This window comes from Paramormyrops kingsleyae, chromosome 6 (assembly GCF_048594095.1).
Source record: "Paramormyrops kingsleyae isolate MSU_618 chromosome 6, PKINGS_0.4, whole genome shotgun sequence".
NCBI classification, from domain to species: domain Eukaryota; kingdom Metazoa; phylum Chordata; class Actinopteri; order Osteoglossiformes; family Mormyridae; genus Paramormyrops; species Paramormyrops kingsleyae.
In genome coordinates this window covers 8,655,815-8,683,024 of record NC_132802.1, presented here as the reverse complement: position 1 = coordinate 8,683,024, position 27,210 = coordinate 8,655,815, and the positions used below count along the sequence as shown (strand labels likewise).

Below are 27,210 nucleotides of genomic sequence, written 5' to 3'. Positions count from 1 at the left end.
GTGTGCTACGCGAACAAGCGGAAGCCAAAGCAAAACGCGTGCAAGTTTTATATGGTTGTAGCATATCAAGTCTATAAAGTAAATTAAAGTATAGAAGCCTATAAAGTAAATATTGGTAATCAAATAAATTCGTTTTGTCATTCAAAGTAGGTCTAATAAGATTTTTTTTTATTTCACGTAACGTAAAATTTTGTTTTAGAGACGTGCTGCATCAACAGAAAAAAATTGAGGAATTTAAAACGTGTCTGTATATTCTTTAGGCTATTAAGTCCACTGATTCCTTTATTTTTAAGCCTATTTTTGTGTGGTAAGCCATTTCCAAACCTGTCCGTTGTTGCCTATAGGTTGCTTAAAAAAATATTTTCTGTTCTGACTGGCACTGTTTCCGTTGCTCATATTTCTTTATGACATAAGGCTTCGGTTTAAGGTGACATTTGTTAGGCATGCAGATTATTTGTTCCTCTTTTAAATTGGAGCGAGCGTGGAGCGAGAGGACATTTTAGTGGAGCGAGGAGCGGTGTTGAGCGGAGCGGCTTAGTGCGAATTAGAGCGGAGGAGCGGGCGGAGCCAACAGCCTCGTGAGCGAGGAGCGGAAATTCTCACCGCTCCGCTCCGCTCACATTAGTGATGGGAACTCCGGCTCTTTTCAAAGCTTCGGCTCTTTTGGATCGGCTCCCTTTAAAGAGCCGGCTCTTACGGCTCCCGAATGACTCTTCGTTTAGTATCACTTGGATGCTTATATTTTAGCCCAATTAAGCAATTATGAATGGTTTGTGTATAATCAATTTCTTATTCATTGTTTTCAGACATTACGTATTTTTATGCATTTTTTCATTACAAAAAATACACAGTTACTCCTCCAGTTGCACGGATGGGTGGGTGGTTCTTATATGTCTGTGCAGGTTTGTTGTTGACCCTGCTCTAAAGGATATATTAGATATTAGATAAGGATCATATTACAAATTCTGCACTTTGCTTTGCAGTGTCCAATATCACTGAAATGCAACCAGATGCTGCTTCTTTTTCGGCTTTCACTCATTTCTTCACTCCTTTTTTTCTTCACGATGCGCTTGCATTTAAATCTGGCTCCTTGTCTGTCGCAGCGACAGGTGCACAGAGCCACAGTGTCCCGTACCAACACTCGCTGTCTTCGGAGGGTCTGCCCCCCTTCCTTCTTTCACATAATGGTACGATCCTAGTCCGATGTGTCGTTCGTGAAGGAGCCGGCATTATGAGCCAATGTTCTGTGTGCCCATATAAATAAAGTCCCGCCCCTGCCGAATAGATTTTCAGCTTCGACTCCTCTCGTTCGCTTCAAAGCATCGGCTCTTAGAGCCGGCTCGTTCGCGAACGACACATCACTAGCTCACATGCTCTGGACTCGAGTGAACGAATATGAAGTCCATTTAAACTGTGGTACCTTAAATCTGACAAGTTACCCCGATAACCCAGTAAACCCGCTTCTTAGTACAGGCCACTGGGTGCAGCTTACACCTTGTTTTCTTGAAGCTTCCAGGTTCACTGTAGTCATGCATTAAATAAGAATATAGGGAATATGTTTTAATTGTTGGACCTGAAGACCAAAATAATGCATGGATTATTGTGTGATACAAGGTGGTTTAGTGGGTATCCCTTCAGCTTCAAAATTCCTGTGTAATGGATCAGGTTTCTGCCCTGGTTTTGTGTCTGTGGGGTTCAACTTGTGTATCCCCCAGCTACTGCAGTGTAAGTGAGTTGGTGCCACTGCATTGCTTTGAACTTTGTGATGCAGTGGTGTCCTGTCTGGGCTGTTTGCTGCTTTGTGCCTTATGCCTTGTGGTAGAAGCTACAGGCTCTTCATGATCCTGCACTGAATAAGCAGTTGCTTGTAGGTGTGTTTACGAGAGTTCAGCCCCCACTGAAGGTTCACTAGATACAGCTGAAAGTGACTGGCTCGGCTGGTCTGTTTGGAAACTACGCAGAACCCTGGTACTGCAATTTAAGGTTTAAGTTTTAAGTCCTGAAAGGCTGTTACTGATACTGGAAAATCTGAAACTGGGTTTAGTGGCCACATTTACGCCTGTTATTATTAATTTACTGAATGACGCAACTATAGAAATATTTTTCTTGTGAGTCAAACCTTACTTAAATGCTTACCACAGCTATGAGTGGAACTACAAATACACATCTTAAATCCTGGTTTATGGAAGCACCCCAGATATGACGGGGTGCAGATTTTGTTGCTACTTAAAAACTTAAACATGGAATCTACCCATTTTAAGTCCATCCATCGGTCTCAGAATCCCTTATATTCTGGGTCGTGGAGGAGCATGTAGACTCTGACAGGCACTACAAGGGCATTTCAAGTAAGTTACCCTGTTTAGTTTGGTAAATGATGATTTTGTGTGTGGATGCATATGTGTTAAACATTAATGCATCCAATCGCATGTACTGGTGCATGGATACACCTGCTTAATGATCCTTCTCATCAACTGAAATCTTGCCCATAGCAAGAAAAGAAATTAAAATACTGTTGAGCGTAACAGAACGCATTCTTTTTGTTCATTAGGGAAGAAGAGACTTTGGGTTTAAACCTGTTATGTAGAAACTTCTTAAATTATTGCCAAGCCTACCACCATTTAAACAATTGGGGCTATTGTACCAGGTTAGTATTTCTGGCCAATTATAACACCTATAAATTAATTGGTTGTATTTTCGGTAATCAGAGCCAGAGCAACTGTTCCGTCGCTGGGTGAAGTTAGAGGAGAGAAACCAGAAGGTTGCTGAGCAGCTGTTAAAAGCCCGTGTGGGCATGTTCTTGGGCTGCAGGGCTTGCTACCACTAATATTAGTCTGTTCCGCCGCTGCTGTTCAACTGATAATGACTCATAGTACTGCAAAGACAGTCTGTCTGATTTACTAGTGTTCAAGGTGTAAGAATATAAACAATCCCGACTGCCCTCTTTCTCAGTCCTGCAATTACAGTTTTCAGATACAATTTATGGTGCTGTTTTGATGTCATCGATTGATTTCACAGCAGTAATGTCACAACCTGCAAAAACCACCAAGTGAAGTGATAAAAAACTTGTCTACGATGTCTGTTTTTTGTTTTCTTGGATGAGCAGTGTTCAACTTAATCATTCTGACAGATAGGCACGTAACTATGTAATCGTATCTGAGAGGTGAGTACTTATATTTTGCATGGTACATTTTGTCGTGACAGTACACAACAGTATCAGCTGCATTGGTAGGTAGTTGTTCCTGCTTTTCTCTTGAGTCCATCTTTGTATAATTTATGTCCAGGTATGCTGGTTCCCGGCCCCCCAACAAGTCATGGGTTTCAGCGGATTGTATGTGTGTGTTCTGTGATGTACTGTCATTTCATTCACTGTGATGTGTACCATGGGCTTCCTAGGATAGGTGAGCCTGCATTAGATAAATCGGAGTAAAAAAACTCGAATGCTTCATCCCTGAGGTGTTTCAGCTGGGTATCTGTGGGCAGGATGTTCAATGTTCCAGCCCATTGTTTGCAATGGCTTAAGTTACCTCAGCCTACCGGTAATGCCTTTGTACTGAGATGTGCGTGACCATAGTGTCTATTCAGATTTCAGAAAGGCAGGGAATGTGTGGTAAGGATCTGTCTAGACAGAGTCTTTGACCAAGTTTTACATTAATACTGCTGAGCAGATTTCCTGGTAAAAAGAATTATTGCACTGGTGTAAAAGAAATTCAAAATAAGCTATTGTTTTCATTTCATAAAGTGGGCGTGTGTGTTTGTGTGTGTGCATGGAGTTGACATATATTTGCCTTTATGAAAAATGGTACACTTCTGATTGTTGTCTTCAGAAAATTTTTAAGTTCTTACTGGGAACGACCGAAGACAAATGTTTTGACGGAAGATTTGAAAGTGAAAAACAGAAAGTACAGTTGAAATTTCAGTGTCTTGAGCTAAAGTAAGTGCATTGTAAGTGAATTGTACACTGGCAGAATAATTGCACTTATGAGAATATTCAACAGTACTATCTGTAGAGGGTGCTATCCTCTACTCAGTCAGTGTTAGCTGTTACATAAGTCTGGACTGAGAGCAAGGTATATACAGCTTAAAGAAATTTTTGCGATTTGTTCCAGAACAAGAAACTTTGGAAAATATCATATAGACAACGAAAAAAATCAAGAATAAATGGCAGACATTAATTTACTATACAAACAAAATAAGCATAATGGAATTTATTGCAACACAGAGTAAGTACCACAACATCAATATGCACAGAATGGCCTGAGCCGGACTGTTTCCTGACTTTGACTTGTACTTGACTTTAACCACAACCAGCAGTGCAGAATGAAATGCTTGCCATTTAAGGAAGACCTGTTGGTGTGTGAAATTAGCACCAGTTTCTTAATGTGAGGAATTTGCAGATTTGCACCAATTTGTTCCATAATTCATTTCCTTCATAGTTAAACAAGAAGGTGCTTTTTCTGCTTAGCAATTCCATGTATACTTGTAGTAACAAACTGGATGAGCTTGGTCATAATGTGCTGCGAGCTTTTTGAAAAACACTGCCTGTGTTTTTGAGAATTCAAGCCGAGTAATCCTGGATTTACATTACGCTGTTTAAGTGGAGATACCAGAGCCCAGGCTGAAGGTGACGGCACTCCTGGCTACTGCCCATGTTGTGACAAAAGGCAGACTGGAGAGAGAGAAGCAGAGTGTCAGGGACACAGAATGAGATTCAAGGGTTTATTTTGAGGAGGTTGGTGAGTTTACAAGTAATAACGCAGCACTGTCATTATAACATGGAAATGACCAAGGGAATTCAGCCATCAAACATCTACGAATCTCTCGTCAACCTGGGCTGTTTGTTACTGGTTGCAATGTAGCTTAGTATACCCTAAAATTCATGATGTTGCCCAATAGTAAATAATTGTTTATTGTGTATAGCCAATACATTACCCTTCCCATTATTTTGGTTATCTGCATTATTATTGAGTCAGGAAGTACATTTAAATTGCCCCCTTTAATATGTCTGATATTTACTCCCTTCAGAAAATGTACTTTGTTCTGTTTTTTTATGGCCTTCGTCTCAAGTAATGGTGGGTTGATTGACATTTTAAGTAAAAATTGGAAAAAAAATATAAAATTATTCTAGGTACTGTAAAGGAATTTAAAATCCATCCATCCATCCCTATGCTAATCACTCACTTTGGTCAGGGTGCCGGGAAAATAAAATGGCTTAATTTAATTTATTTATTTTTTCATATATAAGGTGGAAACACAATAAAAAGCTAGCGGTCAGTATGTTTAGCTGTCTGCATTCCTGTCAGGCCTATTCAACTATTCAGTTGCAGCTGTTGCATTCTCATAATTAATAAACAAACTGGTTAAAACTAATCCCTCAGACTGCTGTGATATTGGGTGTTTTCTAAGGCCCTAGATACTGGTAACACTCCCAGCTATCATAGGTGGAGATGCTTTCAATCTACCGTCGTAGAGAAGACCAGTGCAATCTTCATCCATCCGCCATCCCTATGACTAGACCAGAACTTGAGTCATGTACACAAAAAAAACTTGAATGTATGAGGTCTGTTGTCTAGGTTTTTCAGTGTTAAACGAAATCTTCTGGCTTATCCTTGGCTATCTATGCAACTCAATTCACAAAAAAAATAATAATTGTAATTGTTTCCCTATTGTTAACTGAATGATTTTTTTTTTTTTTAAATGTTCTGAGTGCACACGCCGATGTTGGTAAACTGGATTGTAAAGCTGGAGAGTAGTGGCACCAACTAGAGCAGAAAAAGCTTTCTGAAAGCAGGTTTACATTTAATTTATAAACTTAAATGAAAAAACCTTCCATAAGTTGTGCTACACTTTGAACCATATTCAGGATGTTTCATTTGCCTCCCAACTGTTACTTTTCTGTAGACAATATGTCTACAGAAAGTGCCATTCCATATATTTTTATTAGTTTTTAGGGACTTGTTTGTCTAAATACAGTGTAGAATTATATTCTGTCACAACCATTTAGATACAAATGGTAAATTAAAGCGATTGGCTGAAATCATCATCTCTAAAGTGTTAAGTACTTTGACAGAGATGAATTCCTGGCCCCCTCTGCTGGTCAGGGGAGTGATCACAGTGTTATTACCAGGCTTAAAAAACAGTGTTATTTTAAAGATTGTTGGCAAAACAGACATGTGGGATCTGTAGATGGAGCCAGTAATAACATTTTAAAACTACTGTAAGAACATCCTTCCCCGCAGGGTAGGGGGTGGAGCCTGTTTCTGGAAATGCAGTGAGAAGGCTGGGGTACACCTGGGACAGGACGGTAGTCCAACGCAGGGCACCTACACACACACACACACACACACACACACTTTATAGAAAACAATTGCTAATCTGCATGTCTTTGGAATGTAGGAGGAAACCCATGTGACTCAAGCAGGACATGTGTGATGTATCAAAATCATAAACAACAGATCTCAAGGAGCATTTGAAAAATACCTTTATTTTAAAATGTGTACTTTAGTATAGGACCATTCATTCCAATAATTTAAAATGTGATAAAATGGATTGTCAACTTCATAACGCGTACATAAATGTTTCCTCTGGGATACAATTAAGATGCATTTTGGTTGAAAGTCTAAAGCAACATTGTGAACATCATCACACATTTCTCTCACTGCTTCAAATTTCTCAAATGGGAAAAATTGTAATAATACTCTCAGAGTACTTGCCAATACACAACATCTGGGTAATATTTGTGAATATTTGCAGTTAGACCTGACCTCCCCCCTGCATGATGCTCTTAGTAAGACATTACTTGAAACTTGTGAACACTGTGACCACAGCAGATTCCATTTAGCATTCATACGTGGGAATACAAGTAATGTATTAATCCATTCAGCTATCTGACACTGAATTCAGCCCTTGCATGACATGTGTCTGTGTTGTCCTTCTATTTAGAAAACAACATAACTTATTCCTTTGGCACAAACAGGAATTTTCAGCACTTCCTCCCCTCTAACATCAAGCACACTACGTGTTCCTTCATCTAGCAACCCTGAGGTAACCTTAGGGCTCTAATAGGGTAAACAGCAGTACTGAATTTTACATTCACATTTATTGCAAACACTACAATACCATTGAAACATACAAACTTTAAAAGGGTACAAAAACACGCACTACAATGTGAACACATGCTCATAAAACCTGCTTGGTTTTGTTACATGACCAGTTTTCCTTTATAAATATGTTTTTGTAACAATATCCATAAACTATAGATGTTTTTTTGTTCTGTAAAACAGACTAAGAGCAACTATTCTTAACAAATACCATCTAGTGTGCCACATAAAACCTTCGCGTTGCAGCAGTAGAAAACACTTTGTGACATAAAAAATTATGTGTCATAGTTCATGTCTAGATGTATTTTCAAGTGCAAAAGACTCTTCACCTGTGTGAAAATAATTTGTTTATTTATGTAGTAAGTTACTGCCTGAAACCTCCCGGACTGGACAGGAGTTGTGTAGGCATTTAAATTTAATAACTTCTTCTTCTCCATGACCTTTACCATTCACTCTTCTCAGTAAAAAGCTCTTCCTGATATCACATGCAGGGCCAACACATCATTATTATTATGACATTTCCATTTATTTTTATGAAACGTTTTTAATGTCATTAACAACTTCTTTCCCTTGTAACTGCATAGTGACTTGAGGCTGTCTGTGACTTGCCATTGTTTTGTAGAGGTGTTAGTTCCTAACGGTTACACAGACTCATCTGATTGATGTATGTTGTAATCATAGAGCTCTTAATCCTTTTCCATGGTACCTAGAGATGTCTCCCTCTCTGGCTGACTAAATATTAATTAGACTTAAGACAGCTTGCTGAGTCACTGTTGAAATATCTGTGTGTAACGACACAAAGCATTTCTCTTTTCATGTAAAAACAAGCTGTGATGAGTATCACTGAAGAATCTAGTGGGTGATTGTGAGAGTGTCTTTCCTATACTAAGTCTTCAATAGCTGTCTGTAACATATTAGTGTACATGTTCAGTTCCCGTTTATCCAAACAACTACCTAATACAGCTCCAACTCAAAGTAAAACATGTCAAAACAAAGTTATTATTTTCTTTTGACTCATTTCACCTGTGGTAAAATTCCCACAATGTAAACAGAATATTATTGCGATTTATTAATCGTAAAGTCACTTGCATACTGGCAGTTATTAATTTATGAATGAAGGCTTTCATCAAGACCTGCACAGTCTGAGTGCACATAAAACAATGGCAGGCTATCGTCCCCTGAGGAATGCCCTTGATGTGTAGGCTCACAGATTCCATGCAGTGAGTCACATTACTGATGTTGGCACTTCTCTCAGGTTCTCCTGCATGGTCTTAAAGCCCCGAAATTCATTGAAATGCTCTACCTATTCTTGGTTAGGTCAACAAATATCAGATCTTTCCAACGAGCTGCAGATAAAATGCCATTTTTGGCCTTACATCGTTATGGCCTGCAGATGGGCTGTCCACGTTAACAGATGGTCCTTTGCTTTCATGGTTTTTCGTGGTTCTTGCCTGGAAAGGAGGTGATCTTCCTCAGAAAGCAGGATCAGATGACATCCTGTAAAAATCCCCATGTGGCCTAATAAATCATTAAATATGACTCAGATCTGCCTTAGACTTGACATCGACATGGAAAATGCAAAGTCAACTCAATGGCAGCTTACATTTTACTTCTACAATCACTTTTATAGGCTGCATACAATCTGTGAATGGGACATTTGAACATTACTTGAAAACATCTTAGCTGGACATATAAAAAGGTGCACATTATATTATTAGTATTATTTTTAACAAACTTTTAAAAAAAATACAAATATCTCAATAAACCTCACAAAAATGGTTTTACTACTGTGTACATTATTATATTCTGGAACTCTGCATTTCATTGGTTATTTCTTACCAGGGTTGCACCATCTCATGACAGGATGTGGACAAAGAGAATGGCTAGACCAATGTTCAGCAGTATGACCATACAAATCATGATTGTATTTGGCCCCTGAAACACAAACAAACCAGAGGGTGATTCCAGGGAAAAGCAGAAAATATATTTAATTATTTTAATACTATATAATAACCATTTTATGAACACTCTTACGAAAAGATAACTATTCTTATACTCATTATATACAACATGTAACATAATTTTGAAAGCAAAGGCACACAATTTCAAAAGATAATACAGCCATTTTTAAGGTACGCTATGTTTTACTCAAGGCCCAATATATGTGTTGTCAGCAAAGTTTTCTAACCTTTTAACCATAATTCATCTTTTTCAGATTTAATGGTTTCTGGTTAATTTGTATCTGACATTTATGTAACATAACATTTACTAGATAAACTACATTGGCTAGAAGGACAGGAGGTCAGTTCTTGTTGTCCTTTTAACGTCTGACTCTGGTTTTCATCTGTAGTGGATGTTCAGATCCACCTAATGACTTCACTAGGCACAATGATGACTGTGACAATTTAGTGGCCCATTAATCTCTCAGAAGGGCCAAGGCTTCATGTTTACACTGTGGTAAGGCTAGAGAACCTCAGTGACCTTGAATTTGAAATCTGCTAATATGAGTTATGTATGACTCTGGGACATCGCTGCAGCAGATACACATGGTACAAGCCCAAGTCCAGTTGGGCTGAAGTGTGTTCTGTCTGCACTGGCTGGTTAATCTACTCAATAGGTATGTTAAATTTGATCAAACAGGTCTGTTTCCTTAGCTTTAACATCCATAGTGCCTGAAGTCTGTGTGTTCGCAGTCCACACAGGAACACCAATGTACCTAAGTGGCAGAGGCGATTACAGAGCTTGGTGGAAAAGAGCTGAGATGGCATTATCCGGCTACAGTACCAAGAACAAACCCCAACAGAACCAAGGAAAGAGCTTCATACATATTTGGCAAGAAGAATCACTGAATTAGCCCAACTTTTGACCCACAAAAAACAAAATGAAGGTTATGCATTCATCTGACTTTTATTTAAATTTTATATTTCTTTTTTTAAAATATAGAAATATTTCTCTAACATATACTTAGAGACATGGATTAGTTTCAATATCAATGTAGGAATCTTACCTCTTCAGCCTCTTTCATGTCAGTGGGAGCCCTGAGAATGGGCTTAGCCCGGATATCAATTCTGGGTTCTATCTTGGACAACAGTTTGCCAGCAGGTCTGGGCAAAGTTTTAAGCTCTGCTTTGGGCAACGGTTTTGGTTCTTGCTTAGGCTCTAGTTTAGCTATTGGCTTGGGTTCTAGTTTGACTTCTGGTCTGAGCTCTGATTTTACTTCCAGCTTGGGCTCTGCTTTTGGAGCTGGTCTAGGGGGTGGTGTGGGCTCAGATCTTGCAGGTAGTTTCAGCTCTACCTTAACTGTTTCCTTCCGTTCTTTCCTCCCTTCCTCATTTGACTCTGGTTTCTCCTCTGTGGCAGAAGGCAGACACTCGTGGGAGGACTCCCGTGTCTCTGTTTTGGGTCTGAGATCTGTTTTGGGCTCAGGGGTAGTCGATTTGGAAGGCCCTTTGGAGGCTGGAGCCTGGTCTTCTTCATCAGTGGAATACACTTGACTGTTTCTCGCTGAAGAACTGGGCTGGGGCTCAGCCACCTTCGACTCGGAGTCTGTCTTCTGCAGTGGCTTGATCTCCAGGTCGCTGCCCTGCTGGGCCCTGCTGCTCTGCCGGCTGGGGCTACGTGAGGGCTTGCGGCCTTCCTCGGAAGCTGGGGCAGGCACAGCAGAAGAAGAAGGCGTGGTGGGTCGGCTGCTTGACCTGCTGCTTGGCCTGCTGCTGGGACGGCTGCCACCCCCTCGGCTACTCTTTTCTCCATTCCAGACACCGGGGCTCAACAGGTTGGGGTCCTCCTTACTGGTGCTTTGCTTGGATTGCCTGAACTCTGCGGGGGTGGGGGGTCCAGGGGAGGGCGTGCGAGTTTGGCAGGAATCAATATTATCCATCACGTGCAACTGAGGGCTCTCAGGGGGTGTTGGAGGGCGTTCCTCTGCAAGTAGAGGCTCTGGTACAACACTCTCTGCATTCTCATTATCCTCTGCAATCTCCTTCAGTACCCTCTTTTTCAGGTACTCTGGTCCTGTGACAGAAGTAAATTTATGAGCATTTACTGCATGCTTATTTCGTGAAACATACTTCCTCACTAATATGATTACAAATACATACAGATGATCTTTAGTACCAGCCCATTTAGAGAGCATTTCACTTTCCCTCTCGTCACAAATGAATCACGTCATATGAGAAACTGATGCTATATTTAAAACCTGCTGTCTGCTATACTCCCTCTTGTCCTAAATATCTCCTATGTTGCTAATTATTAAAGGACAGGATTAGTAGGGATGCACCGAGCTGATACTGATATGAGGTATCGCTCTGATATTGACTCAAATAGCCAGATCAGGTATCGTGACAATGAGGCCGTTCACTTCAATTCCATTCCATTCAACTCCATTCAATTCAGTACTATAGTATGTTTATGTCTACGTGTGTGTACTACCTCATGTATCAACAGTGCACTGCCAGACGTACATATTACTGGAAGTAGAGCTAACACAGCATGGAGGGTGCTAAACAGCCTGCAGTTTGAAGGATTTATGTTTATGCAAAGCCAGCTTTCTGAGGGATGGCAGAAGCACTGCAAATTATAACACAACTAACTTACAGAGGCTTAGGTCCTATATCACTAAAATATAGTACTAGGCTTTGGTGATATCTAACTTTCCATACTGTCCAGACATTGCACCAGGGTGTATGGTATTTTGACAGTATTTTTGCAATGCAATGCTCTTCCAGTATTTTGAAATCCACCAAGATACAGTTTCATTGAAAGGATATACCATGATATGCTTTTACTGTTATACTGCTCAATCCTACTACTACTAAATTCACTTTTGGTTCATAAACGTGAAAATGATGTCTTCAAGTACAATCCTGTAAGCCAAATGTGTGGTGCCCATGGTATAAGCAGGTTAATGAACTCCCAGCCAATCATTATACAGTGCACTGATTCTTAGGTAAAGGGATATGCATGCATTATTTGGATAAATTATTCACAATCAAAATGAACACTACTGTCAAGGTTTTGTTCCTCTGTAGAGACTTTTCAAGCTGAGAACTGAGAATCGTGATATAAATGATTGAGTCAGGAAAAAAAGAACACTGGTTTCAGGTAAGGTAAAATATTACATACATACATTTTTGCGTGGACAGCAAAGTAAGAATTTCACTGCACAGAGAAATGCACTTTTCTACTGTACATGTGACAATAAACGCTTTGAATCTTACTGAATTATTTGTTATTAAAAACATATAATAATTCAATACATTTATGTATGCATTTATTTGTTACATTTTTTTTACGAAGTTAGAAAAACAATGTTTAAATCAAGTATGATGTTGCCTTACACATAAAAGAATGATCCCAGTCTCTTGCACACAGTGAGGCATACAGCGTATTAACCGTTTACTGGTCTAGATGGGCACTCGGTGTTAGCTGATACCCAAAGCCCAGGTATCATTGCCGGTATGGGGACTGATAAAGTCGGATCGTTGCATCCCTAATGCAGATCATGCAGATCATTTCAGCAGGAATGTTCATAAGTCACCAGAGAGCGATCCCAGATAGGATCCCAGATAGAGACCACCTGTTCAGTATGACCAGTTTCTCAGGGAAAGACTTGGTAACATTCGTATCTGACAAATAACATGTTGCAATGGCAGTTTTTTTCAAGTAGCTACATCTCCAGGGATAATTCCGTGAACATAAATTTGGCCGTCTCTAGTATCAAAAAACTGATCATTTAAAGGTTTCTATGACAGCTGCATCTGTTGGCAGAACTAAAGTACACAGTGACTGTAGCTGCTTGCAGAAGTAAAGTATACAGCAGTTTTTCCCAGCCCTGTCTCTGGGGACCTGCAGATGGTCCACATTTTTGAGCGAAAATGCAGACTGCCCTAGGGTCCCTGAGGACTGGAATGAGAAACACTGGTGTGCAGCAGCTGTAGGTTCCCACAGAAGCTGTTTGTCAGCATTATAGCCAAGGTCATGGTCAGTACAGTGATAGCTACCAGTGAGACATATGCCTCCAGTGTCAGTCACTGCCAAAAATGTGCTGCCGTCGAAGAAATGTAACTATTTCTTACAGGTCTGTTCATCAGAAGCAATTTAAATGTCAGACATGACTCTGACAATATAGCTTTCTCATAAAATGTGTTACTTTCACTATAGCCTATTTTTATATAATTTACTTAAGAACTGTCAGTAAAATGACATTATGACAATAACTCAAACCAAGGACAAACCTCAGGGAAAAATGAAACAATAGGCTATTCCTGATGACATTCTGAAAGGTCCCCGCAGTGTATCATAATTAATCAAAAATCGGTTTCAGCTTTATAAAACAAACGATGAAAGGAATGTAAACCTGAATAAGAAGGCAGGTTCTTTCTGAAGCAAAGACTATATTCAGCTCAATACTTATTTAATATTTGCACTAGTACCACTTTTCTTAGTGTTTTGCACTTCAATCACCTTCACTGTGGCATTATAACTAGGCTGGTGGGTAAGTGATGTAGTGAGAAGAATCTGAACTCCAGGGGCCTGATCCAATCTGAAGGCAGAGTTAATACGTCACATAAGGGGTGAAGACGGAATTATGGTCGATTTAAACTGCATAAACGCAGGGCAGAGCACATTGCTTTTAAACGCACATGGTTCACTTACCAGCCTGCTATACAGATTTTTTTGTGATGAAATGACCCCTTTGCTTTCCATTGACCAACATTACACTATCTCAGTGCCATTGGGTCACACAATGACATCTGGTTCCTTGCCAGCTATCTGTTCCTGCCCTCCAGGTCTCGTTGGTTACATTTAAAGCCGTGTGCTCCAGGCGTGGCTGTGGTACCCTCCACACCACCTGTGCTCCATCTGAGGCCAGTTCTTTGCTATCCTCCCTCATGTGGAACTCACACACAGCTTCTTAAACTGTGCCATTAGTGCTGCAGGTGTACTGATGAATTCAACTGAGGATGAAGCCTGTAATGTCTGTGTCCCCCCCCCCTCTATCTTCCTTTATGCATAAGCACACTGATCCATGAAGCTCCGTGTGAAGTGTTTTTTGTGATAATGATAATAACCACAACAAGAACAAGAAAAATAATAATGATAACAATAATAATGACAATAGTATGTGCTTCCATAATTTTATATTGCATTCTCCTTTATCCATCAAGCACAGAGCTCAGTTTGCGTATTATGCTTTCGATTACTGTATTTATTATTTGGCTCTGATAACTGAGAATAGACACTGAAAAGAGTGGTAGCTTACATGAATACTAGCTAGCTGACAAAAAAAAACACATCTCTTCCAACAAAGGATGTGGGGAGTCTTAAACTTTGTAAAATTCCCGAAGAGACAGACCATACGCACTTGAAGTAACAGATTTTTACTTCTTATAGTGTTGAACATGGATTCTACATAATGTGACGTTCTACACGTGTCTACACGTTAGACACTCAGTGGCCATTTTATTAGGTACACCTTCTCATTAACACAGACAGCATGCTCCTCGGAATAACGAATCATGTGGCTGAAATGGAATATGCACAGCATGCAGATGGGGTCACAAGGTTCACTTACTGTGCTGCTGAGCATTAGAACAGCTAAGGAGCAAGATCTAAGTGATTTTGAACATGGTAAGATTGCTGGTACCAGGCAAGGTTGTTCCAGCAGCTCAGCCACACTCCTTGCACACATCAGTGTCTAGAGCTATAGAGAATGGTACGATAATAATAAAGCATCTAGTCTGGGGCAGATCTGCAGCCATAAACACCCTGGACTTATTAAAGTTAACAGGGAGGCCAAAAGTACAAAAACAACAGCTCAGCTCAGTAAGGTGTGCAGAAAGGCGTCTTTGAACCCACATTTCAACCCTTGAAGATATTTTGAAGACAAAATTTGGTTGTACCTGGTATTACATAGGGGTATCCAAAGAAGCGGCTATTAAGTGGGTGTCTGAGTATAATTTTGTTGCACAATTCTTAATGTGTGTGGTTCATTTACCGTGATTGGTTTGCACTTCTGCGGTGTGTTGGCGACTGCCCAGGGTTGGTTCCCACCTGCGCCTATTGTTCCCAGGATAGGTTCTGGTCCCCCCCCCCCCCACGACCCCAGTTTCAGAGAATGGATGGATGGATGGTTTGCACTGGTATACTGCATCTAGTCCTTCTGCAGTACCTACAGTGACGCACAGTACCTACAGTAATCTACCACACAATAAGTCTCTTGCACAGACTGATACATGGTACAATAGAAACTGATACATTGCAGACTGATCCAAAACACTCACCTGGCTGGTGGAAGGTGGGCGCCAGCTCCCTGGCCACCGTCCTGGCGATGCTGGACTCACTGTTCGATGCCCTGGCAGCTTGCTCAGCTGCTTCTGACTTGGCCTTAGCGTGGGCAGTCCTAAAACGAGGACGGTGGGGAGCAGTGCTTAATTTGTGAATGTGCCAGAACGTGAAGGGCATATGAGAGCGGAGGGGTAACAAGGAGCGAGCAGGTCCCAGAACATGTGCAAAGCACGCTGCTGAAAACATGCTGTAATAATAAAAATGTATTTTTAAGAATAAATCTAAATTAATAAAGGACGTGAAATTGTGTGAAAATTGGTCAGTACATTAAAATACTTGCCAGCATTTTATTTATTTATTGTTTTTGTTTTTTACCTAGAGAGCTACAGCCCAGTAATAAAATAAAAGACCATTTAAGAATGTGGTTCACTCTCCCCCTCTCAACGGGCCAGCTTGCAGCTGTTAAAATGAAAATTTCACCTCACCTTCTAGCAGCTCCAAAAGTGGTAAAATCTCTCGATACCCTAACTAGCAACTTTTATTGGAAGAACAAGGAACCCAGAACAAGATTATCAACACTACAAACCAAACTTTTCAAAATGAATTAGAAGCTCCTGGATTAGAGGAAACATTCTTCGCTGCAATTTAGCAAACCAGTTACAGCATCTTCTTAAATAGAGTATACAGCACAAGGATAATGACTCATGGATGGCACTTACCAAGACATTTTAATTTCTGATTTACCATTCCTAAATACAACTGGCAAGCAGTCACGTTTTAAACAGTACGATGTGGAGAACTCTGACAACCTGGTGGTAAGCAAAGTTAGAAAATCAACACTAACACCTTACATACACTCCTATCTAGCTCAACCCAAACCTTCTGCTTCATAATTTCCCTGTTCACTTTCTCACCCAGCAACAAAAAGGAATGTTTCATCTCCATCCCTCTTCCAAAATAACCAGTTCATAACATTCAGGGACTAATCCAGACGTATAAGAGTGAGAGACACCAGTTTCTCCACAACAATCAACTAAAATCAGCAATTAAATGCAAGATTAAAAAAAACCAACGACCCTCATTAACGTTTGACACTGAAGTTGAAAACATTACGAAAATCAAACAAATTTACTTCAAAACTCTATATAATTTTATCCAGCCTGGAGGAATGACCTATGCTATCAACAACAAAGTAGGAAAATTACTTGGATATCTCAACCTTTAGACATTTTTTTCTTCTATGAACAATGACGCTAATCTACAGCTCATACAATAAAAGACTATCCACAAAACTCACATCACACAATATATGTGATGGTTTACTGGTTTATCTAATGCAAACATTTGTTTACAGTTCACCCTTTTGAGCACTGATAGTTACTTTCAGGCTACTTGGATATGCCAAGCATTTCTCTCCTTCTGGGGTGTGGAATGCCACCGTCACCAACACTCTGCTTGCTCTGAGATATTTCTTCAGATACTGTCCCAAACAAATATAGAAACCTGTTACTCACCTCTCTAACTATCAGCAACAGATTTGCTGAACTGTAAATCTAAGAATCCATTACATATTAATAACTGGATCGACCTCCTTAGATAATACATTACTTCAGAGAAGATGGCAGCCACTCAGAAAAACAACCCATCAAGTTTAAGGAAAAATGAAACCCATTTTTCTAACTTTTTGGAATTTGTTAGATAGATCATGGTGGCTCAGTGGTTAGGACTGTTACCTCAAACATCTGGGACCAAGGTTTGAGTCTTTGCCATGCCTCTGTGTGTGTGGAGTTTATTCTCCCCATGTTGTCACTGGGTTTCCTCCTCATGGTTTAAAAACAGGCCGAGGCTAATTGGAGTGACCAAATTGCCCATAGGTGTACAAGGATGAGTGGATGGTGTGTGACTGCACCCTGTGATGGGTTGGTGCCCCATTCTGGGTTGTTCCCTGTTTTGTGCCTGTAGTATTCAGGATAGAATCCAGAACCCCTGTGATTCTGAATAGAATAAGTGGTTACAGAAAATGGATGGATTGAAAGATCACATTAACACAGTCTGTTGACTTTATATATTAATAGTTTTCTTCACTTGATTGATCACTTATTCTTTCATGTATTTTTGTTTTAGTAGCAATTGTCCATATATCATATATCCATATATCAATTTAAACCCATTATTACTACTACCACTATACCACTATTACATTTTATTTTTTTATTTTTACAAACAGAGAATTTGCTGTCTGGACTGACACTGGACAACAAGGTCATTTCTGCTTATTGTAAAATCCAAGTAGTCTGCTACAATACCTGCATATTTTCTTACGGTATCTGTTTCTTTGACATTACAAACATGAACCAAAATAATTATCATAAGCAGATATTACTTTATAATTTTTATGCCTAAGGAATTAAAGGAAGATCTTTCATCTTAGGGTGGAGGAAATAGTTTGGCATGCTGGAGAAAACATACAGAAGCCAGTGGTGAGAAAGTGTGACAATGTGAAATTATTAAACAGACATTTTGTCATAATCCAAGATGACATAAGACTACAGCAGCTCATTACTTTAGATGGACATATTTCAGGAGTAGGGGAATTTATCAGTGACTTCAAGCCCAGTTTTTTGACTGTAAACAGTAGGAACAGAAAAATCCCAGGGCCTTAAAACCGGCGAATTCACAGGATAGTGGGATTCCCCTGTTAGCCCACTCTAGAACAGTGAAATATGCTCAGCACGGCGAACATCTGCGCCAAATACCTCTTTAATAAATTGCTAGGAAAAAACGGTGCAAGGACATGTTGTTAATGCTTATTCAATATGTGCACTGGGGATTCATTTATTCACGTTTCTTCAAGATGGCATTTTCTGATTTATTTGCATTTATTTGCAACACCAACCTACATGTAAACACATAACTGGTGTCACAATTCGCATAATGTATTTGTATATTTCATGCATCCCTCCACCCACCCTTCATTATTCATAACTGCTTATCTGATACAGGGTAAAGTGAACCTGGAGCTGATCCCAGGAAACAGGGTGCAAGGCAAGGAAAACAGATTCCAGTGCATCACAAGTCAAATACAGACAAGCAAGTCACACCCAGGGGAACTGAAAGAAACCAAACCATCTAATCTACGTTTTCGGACTATAGAAGGAAATAAGACACCCTTGAATCCCTCCGGGCCACCCTTGTGCCTGTTTGCGTAACGCACAATACATTATTGAAATTGAGTTTTAATGAAGGTTATTTCTGTGATTTCTTAACGTGAAATATAAACATACTAAAAACAAAGTAACAATTCCATCAATGATGTCAGCGCCAATAAAATTAGGGGCTCCACAAACTCACGGACAGTTGCAAGCAACGGTGTGCCAGACGAACCCTAAATAAGGAAAGGTTTTATGTGTGTATGGAAGTCCTCTGTAAGCCAGATTCTATGTAAGGGGCTCTGTGGCAGCAAAGCAACAACACAGCTAATAAATCACTTTCGACCAGTGGGCCAAACACTGAGACAGGGTTTTAATTGCACTGTAATCCTGAAAGGCATCAATTGGTCGCAGTCGAATTCATAAAGCTAGAACATAAACAGGATGATTGCGTTTTCATTCCTCCCAGGCAGCAGACGACAGCTAAGCAATGTGGCTGCTTTGAGCAGCGAACGCCTGCTATCGCCTCCTAGACATTCCACTCCTCTTTATTTGGAGAGACACTCAGTCTTGTCTATAAAAAGAAACAAGAATGTACCTGACATACGACAAACACTCATATGAGGTCTTGACCTACTACAGAAATGTACACAAAAGAAAACGGCAGATCGCAGAAAGTCATGTTGCTAATAAGAAGTTCTGCTTGTCAGACTGTAAGAAGAAGAATAATTATATGCAGGTACGCCTCTAACATTCCCTCAGCTCTGTATTCTTAGCAGGAATGGATGAGCCCTCCCCACTGTCAAATTGGAACAGGAGTAAATGACACTTCTAACAGCCAAACTCTGCTGCACAGCTACTATGCAGGGTCACGTTGCCTGTAAAAACTCTTGTGATACTTGCGTATATTATTTATATTTGTAATGGGAACAAACCCTTTCCTTTATCCTTGAACAGTCCATAAATAGATTGTTTTAGAAAGGCCAAAGTATCATTTGTTATGACACAGCAGCCTTGCCAAAGCATCACAATGGCAATTTTAAATAAATACAAATGAGTCTGAATTTGAGTCTGGAAATTCACCAGCCTCTCATAGCATGGTGATTATACTGCAGTTGTACTGCATTAACATGTTGCGGCTATAGAGCTCATCAAAAATTAATTATGACAATCATGCAACCTGTCACATTTAGAATAAAAATGAATATTACAGAACACTCTATTGTCGTTGTAGAGGCAGCAGGTACAACGAAATTCAAACATATACGGATGAGACTGCTGCTTGGTTTCAGCGTGCAGGGTTACCCCAGAGCAGTGTTTCGGGTTAAGGGTCTTGCTCATGGGCCCAACAGCAATGACTGCAGGTTGGGCGACCTGGACGGGACTGGCGATGGTGGCCCTGCTGGCAGCTCGCAGCCACGACACTTTTAAAACAGCACCGGTGGGTAATTATAACCTCTTCTGCTGGGTAAGGCTTCTAGCGCCACTGATATCACAGTGCCATGCCGGGGGCTTCAGTGATTGGGATTAATGCATGGATGCCGGGCATACTGTAACGCTACACGGGCCACGAATAGCTGCAACCCCCAGTGGGGGAGGGGGGGGGGGCATTAGAAGGAGGCACTTCGCCACAGGACAATTAGAGACTCCCCGCCACCTACAGTGTCTGTGCACTTGGCTACTCGGAATCACCACCTGCCTCTCCAGCCTCCCTTTCCTTCCTTCAAAGGTTTCTTCTTAAGACATGACACTTTGAAGATGCTTTCCTGATGACTTTAAAAAATACAGGGGACTGGAACTGTGGTGCCCTGTGACAGACAGTATCATCTGCCTTCCATTCAGGATCTTACAGCAGATGGAGCCTTCTTTGACCAATCCTGCTTCAAGGGACCATCAAGGGTACATTAAGCAGGATTGACTGAATACTGCTTTTGTTCTTACTGTTTGTGCACCATCAACTACTGATAAAATGAACGCTCACTGCTGTTATTATTTACAATTATTACATCATAGCCAAAGTTCCGGCTGATGGTACTGCAGAAGTGTAAGAGAATCTCAGCCTTTCCTCTATGAGCTTCAGGTGCGCCGTGTGAAATAGCATTATTTATTTATTTATTTGCTTTTCAATTAAAAATAAATCCTCACTGACATTATCAGATAGAATGATAGTCTAAAACAATGAAGCAAAAGTGATCCATGGAGTGTAGCTTTACTCTGGCTGGATCCACTGAGGATCCTTCCAATGATAGCCCATGCGGTGCTGTTGCCAGGCAGCAGAAGGCGGGGCCCACGACAGATGGCACTTCCTGTAGACTACCTTCAGCAGCACTGGGGCGTCTGTGAATCAGGCCGCCCCCCCCCCGGCCAACCCTCAGAATCCCGCTCTGGGCTGCACGTTCAACGGTGACCGCTCTCCATCGATTCACTTCAAAGGGACTTGCAGAACACAGCCTGATATTTCAGACCGTGCCCTAAAAACCCCATGATCTCGCAGCCCTCTGAAGAGGCTGCTGTGTAGCTCTCCTTATTTATCAAAGCTGTTAGGGGAAAAAAAACAGGCCAGCGGAGGAACAAGCTTTACATTGTTTGACATCGTCGGTGCAGCCAATTTAGCTTATGCCAGCTGGTCTGCCTTTTGTTATGCTTCGCTACAGATTCTATGTGTCAAGATGAAATCTGTCGCTATACCCTTTAGCTGTGGAGTTCAGCAGACCCCGTTTCAGTGCATCGCTGATATTAGTGTGAGGGTGTGCGCCTGATTGCCTGTGTAACCTTCTGTTAATTTAGGTGAACAGGCAGACTTAAATAAGACTCCTCAGCTTTTAATCACTCAAACCTCTCTGTTATCTCTTCCTATCTAGTAAGACATTGAATGACAGTTAAGGGTTCCCCCTTGCCAGTAGTGGATTTCATTGGTTCAACCCATAAGTACAATGATATGAAGATCCTTTGTTCTCTAGGATTTAGTATGAGAGATTTATGGACTATTAAAAAAACACGCAGAATGCTGTAATTGGATCATTTTGTTACTGCACTGGCATGTAATGGATATGTGTTCAAGTGGGTGGTAGGGGCTATCTGTGATGTTTGACAGAATTGACACATATCAAAGGCTCATCCCCATCTTTGAAGGTCACCTCTAACTATTGAGATCACTCAGATGCAGGACATTTCACTGGCAGCTGACTATGACTTTGACAGGTTGGTAAGGTTGATCGACAAACCCTTAACCAAAAATACCCTCTACCTGTAGCCCTAGCACCTTACTCAGATCAACCCCAGAACCACAATGTGGGGTCTCAGAATCCTAAAGACATTCAACAAGCACTCGAATCGTACGTCTCGATGCAATCCACCCCTCAGATAGACATATATGACGACCAGATTTTCAGATTTAGATTGTGGCAAGAGGTGCCGTAATCTTAGCTTGATGAAGAAACATTTCACAGGGTGAATGCAAGGTAAAATAGGAAATGCTCGAACTGACACACCTACAGCAAGGTGCACACACTGCTGTATCATGATAGTCATTTCAGAGCTTGACCATGTTTATATTTGTGGAGCAAACTGACACCCTTGCTGACACAGATCTTAGGTGCTACTTTAGCAGTTTCCAGGATTAAAGGAGACAGAAATGCTTTCCCAACTACATCGAAATCACACCCTAGAGTTGCCCATACTTTAAGCCATAATACTCTAAGAACTCTATATGGCGATAAACATGCAAAGTCTGCATTCTGTACTGCCACAATATGCACAGCTGGTAGAAATGATTTTGTTAGCAGGACTAGTCTACTGAAGAACAGCAGTGCCAGTATAAGTCATTCAATAGGATAATAAGCCTTTCTTTCAAACTAGCCAGCAATGGGAGGTATGGTTGACATCCCACAGAGACTTTAAGGTCACTGAAAGACCTAAAGGTAGACCCACTACTGAGGGTCGCTGTGGAAACAAGTGAAAAACACCGGTGCTTCCACTGGGAGAGAGCAAGCTGTCAGCTGTTGCATTCTCTTGCGATTGTGGTGCAATGGCCCCATGGTCTGTCCTTATTTAGTCAGGCTTCCTTTCCTGCACTAGGCCCCTGTGCGTCATTTACACCCAGTAACAGTGGCCTCGGAGGGGTCTCTTATTCCAGCCTTAGTGTGAGAGCACACCAAGAGCTGAATGTCAAAGGAGCGTTTGCTGACACTGGCTTCTCAATGGGCCGGCTGTATTTATAACACCTGACTTCAGAGGAGGCGGGGCTCCCAGGGCTGCCCTTGACAGGAATGCCTGACATCTGCCTGTCTGATGGCTCACAGGACTAGGGCGTGGCCACGGAAGCTTCCACCATCCACCCTAAATCCCCTCACCCCTTCCTTTACATTTTCAACCCACCTCACAACCTGACTTTTGCTTAAGAGAACTGTCAGACAGACAAACTCTACTTCTGTAGTTTTCTTCATCTTTAGAATTACACATTCTCCAGATGTCAGAAGTATCAGAGCTCGAACAATAGTTAATGGGAGACCGGTGATGAAAATGCTGCGATAAATCGCTGGAAAGGTTACACTGATTATCTCACTCGGCTGCGTCATGAGTGAGGGCCAGGAACAATTTGGTCTCAGGGTTTAGAAATAACAACCAACAGTCACAACCCAGAGTGACCCTGTTAAATTAAAAATTTAAATCTACATTGGGTACAGGATTGCATCACACAGGGCACCTTGGCTCATCTGCACTGGAACAGGTGCAGAACAGGCCAGGAAAAAACTGGGAGTAAAATAATCCCACTACTCTTTGTCTAAAGTCCACCATAATAAAAGCAACAGTCCGATGGATGCTATTGCTCTGCTTTTGATAATTTTTTGTAGGGTCCCCTGCTTCCAACTGATGGTAATCCACAGAAATATAAAGTGTAATTAATAATTCTATATGCATTAATCTCACTGCAAAGGTCACAGATCCAAGATAATGTTTTGTTTCATTAGTGCACAATAATAGATCATTGAAAGCTTCAGATTCTTATTTTGCCTGTTTCAGCAAGCTGAACTAATGGCCTAGTCTGATAGGTCATCTAACTCCAAATTGTCAGGAGTGCTACAGAGTCCACATCATTTCCAAGGTCTTTGCCTTATCCCATCATGTTTTCATGAATCATATATGAGGGATTTTTAGCAAAGTGTTCATAGTAGGATATAAAGAAATTGTAAAGATACCACTGGTAATCTATCACACTTCTAAAGTAACCAAGTCTTGATTGTTTGTCTAATCCACTGACCTCTAGCCTACACACACACATACACACACACACACGCACACACACGCCTCAACTTGTCTGCTGGAATAACAAACTCTGGTTTTGGACCAACTTTGGTTCTGGACCATCAGACTGCTTGTTTCCGTGCTCTAAAGTTTATGTTTCCAGCCTTGTAGGATGGGATCTGCAGTTCGTCATTGGTGTCCTTGCTCTTGCAAATGCTGTGTTAATTTCAGGTGCTTTAACTTTGATGAGCAGTCCCTTCCTTGTAAGGAGATGCACAGAGTGTTTAGCCCTCCATATCTGATCCATGTAAGTAAAGCTGGCTCGGACTACTTGCCGCAATATTCTCCAAACCTTTAGGTCCAGTCCTCTTTGTAGTTACACATTCTTATTACTTAGATCTACATATGAATTCCAGAACTCCTAGAGAAGGCAGCAAATCTGCAGGCTTAAAAACATTCTATCCCATGGTACAGAGAATCATCGTGACCTCCAGCTGTCACAAGACATCAGAATAGTTTGCATCACAAATGTTTTATAACAAATTCCTGGAATGGCTGCATCGTCAAGTTGTCTTGGGCAGGAAATATGCTTCTCCTCATGGCTGAATAAACACATTCTCAACGTGCAGGACAGGGAATATCATTGCAAAGACATCTTTCGTCATCATAGAAAGCAGCGGATTTTCAAGCCTGTGTAACAGCAGACATTTCCCCGAGTTAAGATCTGTCATCTTATTTCAGATTATTTAATGTCCAAATATTTAAGTAAACAGGGTCAGTTTTAACCATAACATTGTAATAAAACTCTTCCTTTCTGCATGAGATTTAAATTGTTTAGTATAACATAAGAAAACAAAACAAAACAGAATTTTTATTATCCTCTGGTTTCTTAGCATAAACTGCTGATGCTGGGGTCTTTGTCTACTGAGGCATTACAATGGAGTTCATGTGGGCAACCCAGTGCTGACAGGTCCCATGCAACCACTATTAAAAATGATAGTCTTGGTGCTACACTCACTGCCTGCAGCAAAGTGGAGTTTCTTTGGTTTGTCACTACTCTGGGTTTTTACAGTGATCAAACTGCCCTTAGATTTCATGACCCTTGTTGTTGCCTGGAAACACAATTTACTCCCATGTCAGCTTATAAACATACAATTGTCCCAGCTCTAATCCTTGTGTGTTTGTCTGTAGCTACTGTTTTCTGCTTTAGTTGAGTTTTTTTTCTGTAACACGTTGCATAGGTTTGAGAAAAACAACAGTGTTTAACACTGTGTAATTCTCGTAAATTCAAGACTGAACACTACACCTGGTACAGAGTTACATTACCCAGGGCATTTTACATGACCTGCACTTGAACAGGTGCAAAACATACCATAAAAAATCTGACAGTGAAATAAGTGACTTAGCTGAAGGGGAATCTTCCTTTAGTATCTCCACGGTGGCTACAGAGAACCAGTGGTTCTAGAGTGAGAGCTTTGCTTGCTCTTTATCTATAAGATAATGGGATATGTCCTGTGTCACTTAAGACTGATATGGGAGCTGCAGGAGAGCATCTAGGTGTGATGGTCAGTCAACAAGAGTGAGTGATAATAAGCGAGGGGAGCAAGACAAGAAGCAACAACCGGTTTTGAGATGGCAAACATTCCGCAGAAAAACAGAATATGCAGAAATCACTGTGATAGAGGATCAGAGGACCGACTCAACTCCATAGTTTCCTTTTTTGTGATGGTTTGAGAAGTAACTATGACGACAACCTAAATTATAAATGAAATATCTTCATTGACTATGGTTGTGTATTCACCTGTCAATCTCTTTTAATAGTGGCCAGGGATGTAGCTAGAAACTCTGGGCCCCATGACGAAATGTCACCTTGGGCTCCCTCATAATTACATAATTTTACATGTTCAAGGATCCCTGAAAACTGCTGCCCCCCCCCCCCCATTAAGGGTATCCATGCCCTCACAGAACCCTGAAGGTGGCTGCCTTGTCCTGGTACCTGAGTCCCAGTTAGAGGTAGGGCTGTGCAATATCACGATATACTATATCAATGACGAAAAAAACGTTTATCGTTTCATATTATTATCGTTTATTTCGAGGGATCGCAAATTACACTATTTATGGCAACATTTTTCATCATTTGGAAAACAGTTTTGCAATGTTACTCACCAACACATGGGATGTGTAGTTTTTATTGGACTTCATTATTTGTAACCTACAGAAGACACTTAACAAATATGCACTACGTTCCACAAATATTTCAATATCCACAAATGTGTATTTTTTCATTTGTGTTGTGCAAAATCATATACACAACAATAGAGCACATTTGTGGATCGCATTACATTTGTGATTTCTTTCTTATTGATTTGTGGACTTTTGTCCAGTTCGTACTGCTACAGAACCCCTAAGAAGTCTGGGTGGGAAAAGATTTTTTTAAATAGTTTTCTGTTCACTTGTAGTAGTTTTGCAATCCCACTATATAGGCATGGATAAACCTAAATAATACTGTAAAGTGTGCTTTAAGCATTAAAATATGGGGGGCCACGTAACTTTAATATTATGTGTTATATGCATATTTATTAATAATTGCACTGTATTCTTTCACTGCCTTTGACTTTAAGCAACACAATTGCTATCGAACGTGAGTACACATACAAACACTGAAATATGTAACAAACTGAATTGAAATCTGCACATAAATTGAAAGCTGCATATAAAGCTAACTTTACCAAGCTGTTGGAGTTAAGGTTTAAACACTGACCAACTTCCTGAAATATTTAAGTAAAGATTCACATATCCCTACATACAGCATCAAGCGAGAATACCAGGGAGGTATACCCAAAAGTGGGTTCGGGTTTAAAGGTATACTCAAAAGTGGGTTCGGGTTTAAAGGTATACCCAAAAGTGGGTTCGGGTTTAAACCCCAACTATGACACAGCGGAAAAGTTCGCTTTATATACAGTTTTCCGGCTGTAATACCTTTCAACAAAAGCAAGCAACATTCCTTGATCTTCCAGATTTCTTTATGGTTGGATTTTAATTAATATTTAATTAAGACTGTAAACAGCTGTCGTGTTTACAATCACTGAAGGTGAATGGACACAGTGAAATTATTAATAAATACATTTAAAAACATATATGAAAATGACACAGTGTGCATTGTCCCCTATATTTTAGTGCTTAAAGCACACTTAACTGGACATGCCTGTATCATTAAGGTTCATACTTACTATTCCATTAATTCTATCTTTTGTACTTTAAACGGACAGTAGAGTTATTATTAGTAAAGGAAAAGTAATGCGAGGGAACGCAAAAATATTGAGGGAACTCAAAACTATTAAAAAATATATCTTCCCACCCAGACCAATAGACTTAAAAACTCCTTCGTCCCACATGCCACCAAACTGTACAACTCCTCGCTGGGTAGGAAG

General features: G+C 40.5%; 1 protein-coding gene across 2 annotated transcripts in view; it reads right to left on the bottom strand.

The window, feature by feature from the left end:
* Positions 1-6,460: 6,460 nt before the first annotated feature.
* The window catches only part of jph2 (junctophilin 2), a 26,825-nt gene continuing 6,075 nt past the window's right edge, over positions 6,461-27,210 (bottom strand). Inside the window, exons 3-6 of one of the 2 annotated variants that reach the window (XM_023835144.2) lie at positions 15,383-15,501; positions 10,105-11,111; positions 8,937-9,032; positions 6,461-8,615 (exon numbers count right to left, since the gene is read on the bottom strand). In XM_023835144.2, coding sequence (XP_023690912.2) covers positions 8,952-9,032; positions 10,105-11,111; positions 15,383-15,501 — 1,207 coding nt within the window. In that variant the 3' untranslated portion in view covers positions 6,461-8,615; positions 8,937-8,951. The remainder of the gene's footprint in view (positions 8,616-8,936; positions 9,033-10,104; positions 11,112-15,382; positions 15,502-27,210) is intronic. The other variant, XM_023835143.2, reaches the window with a different exon arrangement.